The sequence below is a fragment of the Cupressus sempervirens genome, chromosome 8 (genome assembly GCF_028749045.1).
Source record: "Cupressus sempervirens isolate cs-2001-9-10 chromosome 8, ASM2874904v1, whole genome shotgun sequence".
In the NCBI taxonomy this organism is placed as follows: Eukaryota; Viridiplantae; Streptophyta; class Pinopsida; order Cupressales; family Cupressaceae; genus Cupressus; species Cupressus sempervirens.
In genome coordinates, this window is record NC_143125.1 from 525,849,407 (window position 1) to 525,865,309 (window position 15,903).

General features: G+C 33.2%; 1 protein-coding gene across 1 annotated transcript; it reads right to left on the reverse strand.

Moving 5' to 3' along the window:
• Positions 1 to 5,084: 5,084 nt before the first annotated feature.
• Positions 5,085 to 10,186, reverse strand: LOC149543507 (wax ester synthase/diacylglycerol acyltransferase 11-like). Its single transcript, XM_089796293.1, has 7 exons — positions 9,932 to 10,186; positions 9,179 to 9,778; positions 8,997 to 9,066; positions 8,818 to 8,891; positions 5,748 to 5,957; positions 5,506 to 5,643; positions 5,085 to 5,333 (listed from the first exon to the last, which is right to left on the reverse strand). The coding sequence occupies exons 1-7, from the start codon at positions 10,124 to 10,126 to the stop codon at positions 5,202 to 5,204; spliced, it is 1,419 nt and encodes a 472-aa protein (XP_089652419.1). The 5' UTR covers positions 10,127 to 10,186; the 3' UTR covers positions 5,085 to 5,201.
• Positions 10,187 to 15,903: the final 5,717 nt, after the last annotated feature.

Consider the following 15,903-nt stretch of genomic DNA (forward strand, 5'->3'; position numbering starts at 1 on the left):
TGCATGCATAAAGAATGTTTTACGGGTTCACTGAGCTATGATAAGTTTTATTTATACATGTAGACCTTGAATAACTTATTCACCCTCTCCCCCTGCCCCCTCCCCCCTCTCACTTATTCTAAAAGAATTGCAACAATCTGGTTACAAGATCAAAAGGAGCAGAGGTCTGGTTGACAGGACAAAGGAAGAGGAAGGAAGTACATTTCATTTCTATTATTCTACAAGGAATAATACAGAGATCATTTGGAAAGTGGGTTCTTTGGTCTCGCCCTTGAAGCTGTTTGGACAATGAGTCCAATCATCTTCCACAACTCCTAATAGGGTTGGCACAACTCCTAACAGGCTTGGAACCTCTTAACAAGGATTCAAAGTCTCCCAACAGAAATTCATATGTACTAAATGTATTCATAGACTCATAACAGGGTCCATCCTCTAACAAGGAATATTTATATTAGTACATCATCTTGTGGGTACCATCCCCACCGAGGTTTTCCCTCTGATCAAGGGTACCTAGTTAACATATATGGTGTTATTGTGTATGAGTATCTTGTTGTGGTTTCTTATTATATTGGTCATATGGTTAAAGTTTAATAAGGTTGATATTGTGATATTAGTTAGATAACTGATTCACCCCCCCTCTCAATTATATTGGTGGACTATATATATAATGAGGCATTCTCAAGAGGATCACTAGAATAGAAATGTTAGAGTGATCAAGTCAATTCCAAAAGAAGGGGATAGAGGACATTAAAAACTAGAGACCTATAGCCCTTCTAAATGTCTCCTACAAAATCCTAACCGAAGTCTTAACATCCAAATTGGAAGATATATTACCAAATATTATTAACAAAACCCAAACTGGATTTGTTAAGTGGAGGTATATCCTGGAGAATCTAATCACCTGTTGGTAGGCACTAGACTGGGCTAAAGATTCTAACTAACATGCTAGTATGCTTCTGCTAAAGTATGGAAAAACTTATGATAGAATAGAGCGAGGCTTCATTAAAATGATGATGGATCAACTTGGATTTTCGGATTACTTTTGCAATATGGTTCAAACCCTACTCAAAGATATGAATGCTAGGGTGGAAATAAATGGAAATAGATCTAAACCTTTTGTGCTAACTAGATCTATTAGGATAAGATTGCCCATTAGCACCTGCTTTGTTTTTTTATAGCAATTGATGTTCTTGAATACATCCTCAAGGATACCAACTTATCTCCGAGTGTGAAAGGCATTTTCCTCCCTAATGGAGAAGAAGTCTCCAATGTCCAATTTGCTAATTTGACACAGCCATCAACCTAATAATGTAACAAGAGAAAATTCAAAACCTAATGAAGAAATTAGAGCCATTTTGTACAACCCCTAGAAGAAAGATTTCGCTACCAAAATCAATCATGGTAGGTTGGTAGGAGGACCCCCCAGTATGGTACAATCAATTTAGATTTTCCTGGGGATGATCTAATCACATTGTAAGATACCTAGGGATCCTTTCTCAGTTTGCCCTAATTTAGGAGAAATGTGGATCTGGGTTAAGAATTAAAATTTTATTTATAGATAGTTTTTGGGTGGGAACTAAACCCCTAATTTTAAGAAATTTTCAGATGTTAAAAAGTCATCATTAAAAATTAGAAATATTTATTGATTCTTATTCTATTTATAATTATTAAAAATAATAATACTAAACTTTATCCATTTCTACAAATTTTTATTAGTTTACTTCATTTTCAAATTCTAGATAATAATGCTACTATAATGTCATTGAAGTTGAACAGTGTTACATTTGTTAGTCGTTTCCTTTATAAAATGGTGACACAAGTTTGTGCATTTACTTTAGACTATTGTATTTGTTCATAAGGTAGAAAATGGCGAGATCTAGCATGAATATTGTATCCATAAACAAGTTCATATTTTTCTTTAATGAATGAATTATACATGAGCTCCCCTCATAACATTATTTTTAACTTTCATGAAGGTTTCAAGATAAGGTGAATTAATTAGAGAAGGTATATCATTGTGTCTCAATTTTTTTTACTTCAAATTTGAGGATTATTTTAGAACCCATTATTGTAGGGAAGGTTTAATCCTCTTGAGGCTTAATTGACGAAATATCAAGCTATACAATAAAACTACCATTTTAATCTATTCTCTACAAGTTCTTAGATCTAGAAGCAAAGTGTTTCACATCTAGAGGAGGTGGATTGATATAGGATTATTCAAATCTTGAAGCTATGACTAAGATAAATTGTAAAATATTCACATGGTTCACAATTAGTGAATTAGTGTAACAAATATACAATGATTGTTTGAAGAATCATCAAAATAATAATCCTATTTACAAATCGATAAGTGATATTATTTTTCAGGTGTAATAGGATGATTACACTAAACAATATGCTTCTATCATTTTGAGTTTAAATTTCAATGACATCTTTTTCTTTGAATTTCCTTTCCAAAAATATATTCATTACTAAATATTATCAAACTTTTAAATATTTCTTATGCTTATTAATGTGTGATTTTATGTCTTTGACCTAGTGTCTTTACGGTATCAAATCAATTCATATCAATCTCGATAGTAGAAAAGGAAGGGCATCATTCCAAATCATTTTGCATTTAGCTCTTGCCTACTTAAATTGCTTTGAAGTTTGATCAAGTGATTAACTTCCTTAATAGAATGTTTGATGTGAGTGTGATTGATATTTGATTTGCAAGATTAGGCTATCTAAACATACTTCCCATGCATTTCAATTGAAAATTTTGAAATTTTATACAATAGCGTAGTATACAAGTCAAATATTTCATCTACCAAATTACTCATAAGGAGTAGCTATAAAGTTACATTTCCATCTAGGTAAATAACTACTTCAATACAATCATTGCTCAACAAATATAATTAGCTAAGTGTTATGAGCATAACATTCAATGGAAACTAAGCTAACTATTTTTAAAAATGAGAATGAGTGTGTGAACACAATCGAAAAGACTTTCCACAAATTTGGCATGTGCACTCATCCATTTTGGCTTCATTATGTTACATTTTTAGCATGACTATAGAAGCCTCTAGTTTGTCATAAGATGCAAGAGGAGTTGTATTCTATTAGATGATGTTTCTCATACATGTTAGGGACCATGTCGTCAAGGGAAACTATTTTCCTATAGGAAATATATCTAGGCTTGTAGCTGCATTGATTAGACATAGATAATGATGGTTTTAACTAATTCATGTATTTCTATTGTTTATTGTTTGGATAAAAAATTCATACTAATGTCTTCCATGCCATTTGGAGTGATTTTATGCTTTTTTTTAATTATGTGTTGGGTCCCTTGCATGTACAACTTGACTTGTGCTATTACATGATAATTTTTGAATTGAAATATTATTGTTTTGATTAAGTCTTGACTATGACTACATGCCATATTGGGCCCTAGTTCACACCTCAACATGGGAGTTGCTTTGAGCAATTTTGGTATCCATTCTTCAAGTTGGAAGCATTCCAAATATGTGGTGCTTGAAATCATTTTATTTGATAGGTCAATTATTTTTTTAGAGCCATTATACTACAAAAATACCTACAAGATTCTAAGTTGTGATTTTTCTCGACTTTATGCATTATATTCCAACTCTTGTTGCTCATAACACAATTGAGGTCATTGTTTTGTAGTGGATTTTTCTCAATGGGAATTTCCAATGTAAATCATGGTCTTATGATTTGCATAGGTTTTCTTTAATTGATTTAATCGCATTAAAAAAGTTATAATGGTTAAGGGTATGATGATTTGTGCATTCACTACCCTAATTAGACTAGAGTTGATACATTTTCTACACCTTAGCTTCCCTTTTATGGACATGATTTTATTAAAAAAATGTTTTCCACATAATAAACCATTTACATAATTATTATTCTTGTTTCACATTCAACAAACCGCATGCATTTCAAGACACAAGACAAAAGGTATTCAAGCATCATACATACATAACTATCTATCCAATTGATATTTATACTTCAATATTTAAAAGATTCAATAGTTGACTAAGAATATACAACTAAAGATTTAATAAAGTAATTCATATGTGCACATACATATGTTGCTTAACAAAATGACGAATATATGCACCAACATGTATAGTGGGTAATAAATGTCAACATAAACCAACATTTTTTGAATTATTTTTAGACAAGAAAGAAAGTTGATTAAACCCTCTCTGATACTTGGAACTCTAAATAATAATTTTTAACTTTAAAAAAGCATAAATAAATTGATATTTTGCTAAAAATTATATGTTGCTAATGAACTTTAAGTGTGTAAAGATAGAGTAGATGCTAGTGACACTTTTGCTCTCGCAAGCATGACTTCTACAAAATACTTACTACTATTTTATAGCAAAAATTCATCTATACTCATAATTTCTAACACATGGTTATACATCCAACTAATATTTCCATTTATATTAAAAATAAACAGCTAAGAAATAACATGCTAGTGAAAATTATCAAACCTAATCTATATCTTTTTTTGGGTTATTTTTAGAGAAGACAAAATTTGATTACACATCCCTAAAACCCAAAATTCTAATCAATAAATTTGAATTTTTAACTAAAAAAAGATAATACATAAGTTGATAAAGAATTAATGTCTTTCAAGAGCTTCAAACGTAGAATACTTAATTTGATACCATTTAAATAATATTCATAATCGAACATTGCTTGAAAGAATATAAGAACCCTTGCTATAGTCATTACCATAAGAAACTATAAAATTAATATAAATTTTATGATTAATTTATTAAATAAACAAATATATATAAATGTCTATGTTAATATTATTTTAATCATTACCATAAGAAACTATAAAATTAATATAAATTTTATGATTAATTTATTAAATAAACAAATAAATATAAATGTCTATGTCAATATGTAAATAATAATAACATTCAAAATCTAAAATTTCTTTAAGGCTCATTGGAACACTTGTCTAAGTGAGTAAAATGACATTAATAAATATATATTAGACCATTCAATTAGATGTTAATTTTTTTATATATTAATAATAGTTTACAAAATATGATATATAATGATATAAAAACTTATTTCCAATAAAAATCTTTTAAAAAAATACAATAATAATTCCAAGCTATAAAAATGTAATATCTCTACTCTTTCTACAATGCAATTGCACATCAGTTTTTCTTACATCAGCCATCTCGCATCTCTGCAAATGCTTCCTCAAAGCATTTAGAAAGCTTGTTTGCATCCACGTAACCCTTTGTTGCTATCACTTGCATTCTTATGTCGTCTGTATATCTCATACATGTTATCATAATAGTCTGAACAATCAAAGAAACATTCTCTATATTAATTCTTCTGGTGAAAAAAATTTTACGGACCTCCACAGAACCATCAATGTAAGAGACCAAAAATAGTTAGAACATTTAAAAGGGGTCCAATCAAAACTTTTTGTATAACAACTTTTTTAATTTATTGAAACAATAACTTCACCTGAGGAGCGCCGGACACTGAAAAAAACCCACTTCTAACTCCATATCCGGCCACAATCAACTTCTCAGCAGGCCCATTCATATTGGATACAGTAAGCGTAGTCTTGGCCAGCGTATCGTACAGAGCCTTAGCTGTAGTCTGCCAAAATTAAATCAAAGAATACAAAGTCTGATCAATGTCAACGCCTTAAATAGATATATATTTATGAGTTGTGTAGTACACTTAATTAGTAGTAGTTATACCTTGGGACCTCTGAGTCGTGTGATGTAACTTATCACTTTGTTGGTTATGGTGTTTCCCAAAGACATTTTCTTCCTATCTACCATACGCTTTGCCCTGATGACATACTCTAATGGCTTCTCAAAAGCTTGCATGGGAACTGCCAGCTGCGAAAATCCCCACCGGTTTCCCCATGGAGTTTCTGTTTTGAGTTTTGTCATCTCCTCCAGATTCTGCACCATTGTTTTTATCTTTATTATGGATCATAAAATACCATCTGAAATGTTGATAGAAAAATGCTCACACCTCTAATAAATTTCCAAGTCAGTAACTCTGTCTGTTCTATAAGTTCTAAACTTCTTATAGAACAATGAGATAATCTTCTAAGATTTCGATTCTAAATATTAGTTTATTAGGGTGCATTTGGTTCGTGGAAGATAGATAGAATTAGAATACTCAACTTTCAATTTTGCCTCAAAACCAGGTTATCTTGCTTCGCTCTCCAGACCAGGAATTGAAATTGACAAGGGGGTAAAACTTTCTAGGACACTGATAAAAATGAAAATAGACTTTTTTCCGCACATAATTATGAAGGATGTATGACTCTTTTTTGGGCATCTGTGTGTGTAATTTAAGTATTGAGGAATTGCAAGAATCAGAACAATATTCAAGTGGACACAGCTATCCTCCCTACAAATTGCACCGTTGACTAAATTTTGAAAAAACGATAACACAGCAAATTTCTTTGAAATTTTCAACATTTGATCGTCATGATCTGTATATTTTGTAATCGAAAACCACAAAAAAAATTTGAAAATTTCAGTGTTTTTGTGAATCTGAAAAAGAATCATGTTTCGACTTTTTTTTTTTAATCTTTGGTACATTTTGTCTAGAGATTAGCCAGCGCCATATGCAAGTGTCCAAATGTTGCTACATGCTTGATTGAGAACTGATTCATGATAAACAGAATTCAGTGGTTGTTGCACCATAAGTGTAATCTCCTCAAAGAAATATTTATTGTTGTTGCAGATTATTGAAATCTAATAAACTGTAGTCTGAATCAAATGAGGACTGTCCCACCATAGTCTTTTAAGAAACTGTCTGTGTTAGATTTTGTTGATACCGGATAGACGACAAGGGGAGTTGTTGAAACGATAATGGAAGTGGAGCATAATGCCTAATTGGATAATTTGGAAGACAGATAGTGTAGGGTGTTGGAGTTGTGTACATTCCTATCTTTCCCATCCGGATCTGTTTTGGGAATTATAAATGGTTCTTTGACTGTAGTTTTCAATGTTCATTGTATACAGGATGTCTGTTAGTTCCACTAAGTGTTCCTGCCTCCTGGATTTCATTAACGATCCGGTAAATACAGTTCCTCCTACTTGTCAATTCATTTCTTGGTTTGTTCAAATTCTAATTCTAATTTGGAGAACCAAACGGATAAAAATGTATTTTCCAACTAAAACAAATAGTTAAAGAAAAATCTCAAAAATAAGAATAGTAAGTTGTAAAAATCTCAATTTCTTCAATTCCACAAACCAAACGATTTAGAAATTATGATGCATGAGTATTACACCAGTTTTGCAGATGGTGAAGATTTCTATGGATAATCTATGCCTGTTACAATTAATATATGGTATTTCCTCGATTTACTCTACACCGCTAAGTGGGCAGGGTCAGTTGAATCCGGTGATGGTATGGTATCATCAATGTGTTAGATCCTGATTTCACGTGTAAATTTAATCAAATATATTGTTGGAGGATTTTCAACTTAAATTTGTGCAGTTATTTATAGGGCAGCACAAGTTAAAGCACTACTGGCTTTGATGATGATAACCGGAGTGTTTCTTAGATTTTGACTTAATAACTTCTGCACTTTCTCATATTCTAATGATTGATTTGATGTATTGATGTAAAAAGACCTATACAACCAAAGCTAAAACTAATTCCATTGAATTTAATTGAATTATTCAGAGTCTCCTAAAATTGATTCAAAACTCTACTTAACATTGGTTTCTATTTCTACTTATATTAAAATTTTGAAGGAAGATTTTATATAGATTTAGATTCGCATATCTTAAGTTAAAGATGAAAAACAAGTCAAAAAATGTCTATCCAAATAAACATATATAATCTCAACCTCATCCCTCATCCTCTGTATTGCTAGATTACTCTTTTCCTCCCAAACTATTAAAAAACATTCAGCTTCACAATAGACTGATGATTCATGTATAAATTAAGAAAACCCCTTATAAATTTAATCCCCAACTATGGACTGCTGACACAGAAGATGTGACTGTCCAACTTCATTTAAATAGGGGAAATTATCTAGTAGTCATCCAGGCTAACTTGGCACACCTACAGCACCTACAGTTCCTAATCTTACATCAAAATATGCTGATTTTTTGGTGAAATATGCTGATTTTGTGGTGAACCTCTCTAGGTGAGTGAAGAGCTTAAAGCTAATCTTTTGGCTTTCCCACATTTATGGAGCTCTTTGTAGAACTCATTAAGTGTTAAGCAGTTAAAAGTGTCATTTTAAAACATTAGCACCCACCACTAAGACCCCCAATAACCACTATAGTACTTACTAACAAATGGGTCAATCAGCAACCAAGAAAACTTAAAAATGTTATTCGACTATTAAGTCCTGTGATAAGCTATTATTACCATTTATGACAGTAACTGGAAGGAAATATAACCATAATTGAAAATTTAGACATGACATCAATACATACATAGACAACAACCGACTTGTTTCCCTGTAAGCATTCCCTATACGTAACGACTCGTTTCCCCTATAAGCGACGCCTCTTACATTGAAAACTCACGTACTCAAGGACGGCTTCAGCTATGGAGGCACGGATTTAGTTGTTAATACGAAGGGGACACCTAATTTATTTTTCTGTAGAGCTGTAAAATGTAACATACAAAAAGCAGGCTGGATACTACAGTCAAGGACCATCCGACAAAGACATAAACACTTGAAGGAAAGCAATGCAGAAACAGACAAAATAGGAAAAACCACAGGTGATGTAAAAATCGCTTTAACCCTCAGAGATGGAAAATAAACAAAAATGTGTACAAAACCTTTAAGCCAGGCTGCGATCTTGAGTTCGTCAGAACGAGAGCTGTTAATCTCAATTTCTCTACTTGCTTTGGGTCTGCATTCATGGATGGAATATACACATTTTCAATGAGGTTAAAAATTTTGAGATCAAATTGAATAAAAACTAAAAAGTACTTATTTTTCGGGTAAGGAGCCAGACCAGGAAGAACCATCTCGCAGTACCGTCGAAGCCCACAAAACACAACGCCCAATATCACATCATTAACGCTCTGTTTTATAATAATAATAATAATAAATCTCAAACTCGAATTGAGAAACTGTAACTGAAATCATAATGCGAGTAGGAAGTACAAGGGTGCTTGCTAAAGATGCAAAACTTACCCCTCCAACATATTTCTTAACTTTTCGAACATCTAGTAGCGAAAATGTAGCAGACGCCATAACTCTAGGCAACATCTCTACACCAGGAGGCCCTCTGAGAGGGAACCTACTATCCTCCATCCATGCCAAACGTATAAAACTAGCAATAAGGTCTTGTAACGTGTATAAAATCACAACCAAAAGTGTGAAGAGAAGACTCCATATTCTGTAAAGAAACTGAAAACCAAGAAAACCAGTGTATGGACGTTGTGCCAGAGGCTTTTTCTTGTGGGAAGGAGGTGTAAATGGTGGAAGGGAGGGATTATGAAGCTTGGTGGTAGAGCAGGCTATTGCCAAAGCCATAAGAGAAATGCCATCTCCAAGCATATGATGTAAATTCATAACGACAGTTGCTTCCCCCGTTGTGGTTTTGTAGTTAAGGAAGTGGAACTCCCAAAGAGGGCGAGAGGAGGGAAGCTTTCTCAAATGCATATCAGAAACATACTCCTCCACAAACTTGTCGTAAAACATGTGACCAGCAGGAAACTGTGGAACAAATACATGGTCATCAATATTCACCTCTGTTGGCTGCCATTGCAGCTCCCCTTTCTCATTCTTAGCCTGCAACCAAACAATATTTTAAAATACTCTAACCAATCAAATGTAAAAGAAACTAAATGATACACAAACAATTAAATGATAGACAAATGCATTGTGAAAATACCATAAACTAATGATGGGTACACGTGAAAATGGGAGAAACTAGAAATGTACCACAATAGAGGAGAAGTGCGGTCCTCGAGGGAGGAGGATTTCTCGGATGGTTTTCTTGGCATGAGAGATATCGACTGGTTGATCGAGCTCAGAAACGATGTGAATACACATGCCAAATGGAGGAGTGTGTAAAATCTTCCCTGTTGGACTCACAAGCTCATTCTCACTTGCTATACTGTTTGCCTCAACTGCCATTGAATGAGAATCAATGATTCAGAGAAATCGGAGCTTTTGAGCAATAGAGAGAATAGATATTTTAGGTCCTCTACAGATGTAATTTTATAAACTATGGTCGCTACGCGTAAAGGGTAGATGAAATCATTAAACTTGTGTCGAGTGCTATCGTACAAGTTTCAGAATTTGTCAGCACCATCTTCTTTTGTTAACGTGAGTCCAGTTCTCTTGAACTAGCCATCAACAACGGCACAAGTCCACTCGCGAGAAATGAGTGCTCTTGGCCACTACCACCTATTCTTTAAATGTTATTAAATGACACATTAAATTTTCAGCCTATTGTGTGTTTTTAACTCAACCGTTCATACTTGTTATCTAGGGATTTTGATATTAGATGTCACCTAAAAGAATTAGTCTACAGTAAAATCTATCTTTGTGTTATTAAAAAAGATGGAGTAGTTAGATAAGATAAGATAAATTTATTAATATTCAACACGAGATCAACAAAGGTCTATGAGACCGAAAACTTATAGAACATGAAGTAAAGAACCAACAAACCACCAAACAGTAGTCGGAAAAGCAAACAAAAGAGAAAGAGAACCAAATACGAGACACAAACTAAGGGTTCTTCCTAAGCTGGAAGAAGTTCAACACTGAGGGATACGGACCCAGGGGGGAGAGCATGTAGTCGTCTTTGAAATCTACTAGTGGGATGACGTTAATGAAGATGAAGATGAGGATGAAAATAAGCCTGCGGGGTCGCACGGATCTGGAGTGAACAATGGTGGAGGTATCTAAGGGTCGCTTCACACCCCGACCAGGGGGTAGGGGCAAGAAAAAGTCTGTAATGAGCTTCTCAGCAACCTAATTCTAGGGGGAAATAAGTTTGTAGGGTGTGATCATGAAGTTGCATCGCCTCCCGGAGATAAAGCGCCAAACATCTTTGATCAATGTAGCTGAAGAAGGAGGTTAGTGAGCTCCACTCTCTGAATAAACAATAAAATCTCCCTCTAATCTAGTAATAAATAGGGTAATGGAAAATGAAGTGCAACTCAGTCTCAATCTCGGCCAATGTGCATAGCTTGCAAATACGATCCTCTCTATCAATGTGGTGATCAGTTTGGGCCCATAGACGATGGGAACCAAACCTGAAAGATCCTAGCACAAACTGAAGATCATGGCACTAACTTTGTGATAAATATCTGGGTCGAGCAATAATCCCATCTTGCATGTCTAGAAAGTGCTCAACATAGAATGTCATCCTCGGACTTAACCCCCCAGGTGGGTTGGTCCAAGTCGTAACAAGGTACTGTCTATAGATGTTATTTTGTAAAAAATGACTATATTCATTCTAAGTAGGGCAATAATTATATTCACTTCTTGAATACATTAAATATGTTCCATATTATTGTTTAGCTATATTGAATATTAAGAAACATCAATAAAATAAAAAGATTGAGCAATTGAGTTCACATTCACAACACCATGGACACGTATTGTTGATTTGTTCACATGTTGCTCTACAGTTAGGTGTTTCTTTGATATGAATGGTCAAAGGTAGTTTCATATATATTTACTATAATGGGCACCTACCGGTTATAACTTCATGAAACACTTTGCAAGTAAGCTCTGATACCACTGTAATGGACACCCAAGAATGCTCAAAAGCTGAACCAAGGCTGAATTTATATTAATGCTGAGAATGCTGCAATCAATTACAAAGAGATGTATTGCAAAGGCCAAACCCTAAGGGAATGACGTCTAGAATGTTACAACAGAGAATGAACGTCCTCTATTGCCAAAAAAGGAGTGTGATTCACACATCCAAGCTCTTATCAAATGCAAGTTATAATCATCCGATACAATAATCCCATGATCAACAATATGACTTTCACCCCTATTTATCCCTTTCTTCATCCTTATGGAAGGAACTAAAACATTAATTAATGGCAAGAGCTAGAAACTTCCTCCTTCCAATAATTAATGCATACCCTAGAAATTCCTCCCTGGCAATAATTAATTAAATCACGAGAGGCTTCCGTCCTTCCAATAATTAATACATACCCTAGAAGCTACTCCCTTGTAATTAATAATTAAATTAATTAAATATAGCCCTATTTATCCTTTTCTTCATCCTTATGGAAGGAACTAAAATATTAATTAATGGCAAGAGCTAGAAACTTCCTCCTTCCAATAATTAATGCATACCCTAAAAATTGCTCCCTGGCAATAATTAATTAAATCACGAGAGGCTTTCGTCCTTCCAATAATTAATACATACCCTAGAAGCTACTCCCTTGTAATTAATAATTAAATTAATTAAAGACAAAGTCACCTTTTAATTTTAATTGAATGACTTTATAAGAAATTAATGTAATTTCTTCTTATCCTCCACTTAGACTTTGGAGAACGTGAGAGCTAAAAGATGGGATCATTACAAATCCGCCATCCTTGAAATTGCTTGTCCTCAAGCAATTAAGTAACATAATGAACTCCAACCTCCACTTGGATCCCAATTGAAGTAATGTGTGATATCCATATGGAAGTTAAACCAACTGCAAACTCACATCATCAAGACCAACCCCTATGGCCTAGCATTCAAAACTTGTGCTGATGAAGTCAGAACGTGACCATAAGGAAACTCCATAGAAGATCTATGAAACGTCTTATTCCTTGTATCCATCCACATAATATATATTGGACTGGAATGCATATTATCACCATCATGCATTGAAAAAGATGTAGTTGTAGGTGAACCATATGTACTCATGCTAACTGTATCAACAATAGGTGTTGCCGCATCAAAATATATGGACATTGGAATAACATTAACTGCTACAACAAAAAACTAAACCGAATTTGTAGCTGATGAAAAATCATAATCATCAACATGTGTGGCTTCATTAGAAACTACATCAACCACTACATTTATACCATTAAACTCCTCATTGGATGGTTCAACTGACACAAAAGTGGTTGCTGATATGGTAGTATCCTCATGTTCTCCTAATCCCACTATTACTGCAGCACCATCTCCCGACAAAGCTTCATAGGTGGTGTCCTGACTTTGCCCACATGTTTCTACTGATTCCGCTGAAACACCCGTATCACCAACATCATAATTGGCTAGCTCTATACGTGTCTCGATCCCACCTAAGGAAACAACTTCTTTTTGCACTGGAGCAACATACAAATTGTCAATATTGATGCCCATCTGTCTAGCCATAAGTTGCAACATCATATCCATTCGCCTGTTATGCTCTTCTAATGAGCTCAGTAACCTAAGCATTGCATTTTCTTGATCTGGACTGGTATACATTTTGTCAAACTCTTTCCCTTTATCTCGCTGTTCCAAATTCCCTATAAGAACTCCACAGGATGGTAGGACTTATAGCTCTGATACCACTATAATGGGCACCTACCAATTATAACTTCATGAAATACTTTGCAAGTAAGCTCTGATACCACTGTAATGGACACCCAGGAATGCCCAAAAGCTGAACCAAGGCTGAATTTATATTAATGCTGAGAATGTTGCAATGAATTACAAAGAGATGTATTCCAAAGGCCAAACCCTAAGGGAATGACGTCTAGAATGTTACAATAGAGAATGAACGTCCTCTATTGCCAAAAAAGGAGTGTGATTCACACATCCAAGCTCTTATCAAATGCAAGTTATGATCATCTGATACAATAATCCCATGATTAGCAATATGACTTTCAGCGCTATTTATCCTTTTCTTCATCCTTCTGGAAGGAACTAAAACATTAATTAATGACAAGAGCTAGAAACTTCCTCCTTCCAATAATTAATGCATACCCTAGAAATTCCTCCCTGGCAATAATTAATTAAATCACGAGAGGCTTCCATCCTTCCAATAATTAATACATACCCTAGAAGCTACTCCCTTGTAATTAATAATTAAATTAATTAAATACAAAGTCACTTTTTAATTTTAATTGAATGACTTTATAAGAAATTAATTTAATTTCTTCTTATCCTCCACTTAGACTTTGGAGAACGTGAGAGCTAAAAGATGTGATCATTACATTTACTATTTTAATAATATTTTTTCGTGAGTATATTATTCCTTAACTAATATTTTTTAATATATTAAATGCAAATATATGTGGTTTGATGCCTATGTTGTAGAAATTATAATTTTAAAAATGACAATGTGTTAGAAATTATTGAGTGTTATTCACAAGCCCCCTCATGAAAAGAGAGGTGTCACTAACCATCTACCTTACCTTTGTACACTTAAGGTTCTTAAATGATATCTTAAATTTTCACTAAACTACTAGTTAACTTATGTTTTTGAGTTACTAGTTTAAATTAATGGTTTAATACTTTGGGCATTTAAGATGTAACCTAATTGGCTATGTATTTCTTATCTATAATAAAATTAAACTTACTTTATACATGTTTTACTAATTTATTTATGTATTGTCATATAATTAGTAGTCCTTTTGACATGAGTTATGGAAGATAGAGTTATATATATATATACGCACATATATTGATTATAATAGTTTTTTTTTTTTTTTTTTAATCAGTAACGGTCGAAGCCTAGATTAATTATTATTTGTTAGAATTAATTATTATTATATGTTAAGCAAAGGTAGATTTGAACCCAAGACCTCCCACATGAGAGGCTTGCAAGTTACCATTGCATTGTAGGCTTTTGCCTAAAGATGAACGATTATAAAAGTATAATTTTTAATTGGTATGTATTTTATCAATAACTTTTAACTAGCATATTATTTCTCAAATAATTTTGTTTTAGTTTAGAAAATTGCATGTATTAATTAAGTATAATTTATAATAAAGACTTCAATGAACAATAAGGTTTGACTACAACTACAACAAGACATTATAATGATCACACAAGAGTGTGTCTCAATTTTCCCTACGAAGAAAATATGGTCTAAGAAAAAAACATAAAACAAAAATCATGCTACTTCGATTGAAGTATGCACTTCAATCAAGGTGGCATAGCTGAATAATCAAACTCCCTTATGTTGGCAAACTTTGATCAAAGTGAATGGGATTTGATCGAATCTCACATTGAATTGGCTTTTATCAAAGTGGTACTCTGATTGAAGCCTATTTTAACTAAATATATCAAGCTCAGTTTATAAGGATGATGTTGATATTTATTCTATCTTAGTGAATATTTTGCGTAGGGTCCAAATTTTACTTCTAGCGATCTCCCTTAACTCAAGTGGTGATTTTCAACAATGATCGTGTTATTTTGCTCGATAGATTGACATTACTTGGTACCAAGGGCACTAATTTCTCCTCTCTTTTTGGTAGTTTTTTATTTCATTTTTGGTAAATGTTTTTTGTTTTCATTCGAAAAAATTAGAAAATCCTAGAAATTTGTTACAGAACATTAAATATCCATTAGAAAATTATTATTATTTGTTATGATTAATTATTAAGCTTGAGTAGACTTGAACCCCAAACCTCTCAAATAAGAGGCTCACAATTTACCATTGTGTTGTAATTAATTAATATTTATTAGTATTTGTTTTGCTATAATTAGTTTTTTTTATGTGTTAAAATCGAGTAGACTTGAACCCATACCTCTCACATGTGAGGCTCATAAATTACCATTTTGTTGCAGGCTCTTGCCTTATGCAAGCATAGATTTCACTATTGTAGGTTTTAATTATTATATTGTATGTTTTTAAGAAAAATGATTTAAGAAATAAAATTATTTTGACAAACCATTAAAAACCTCTCTCTCTCTCTCTCTCTCTCTCTCTCTCTCTCTCTCTCTCTCTCTCTCCCT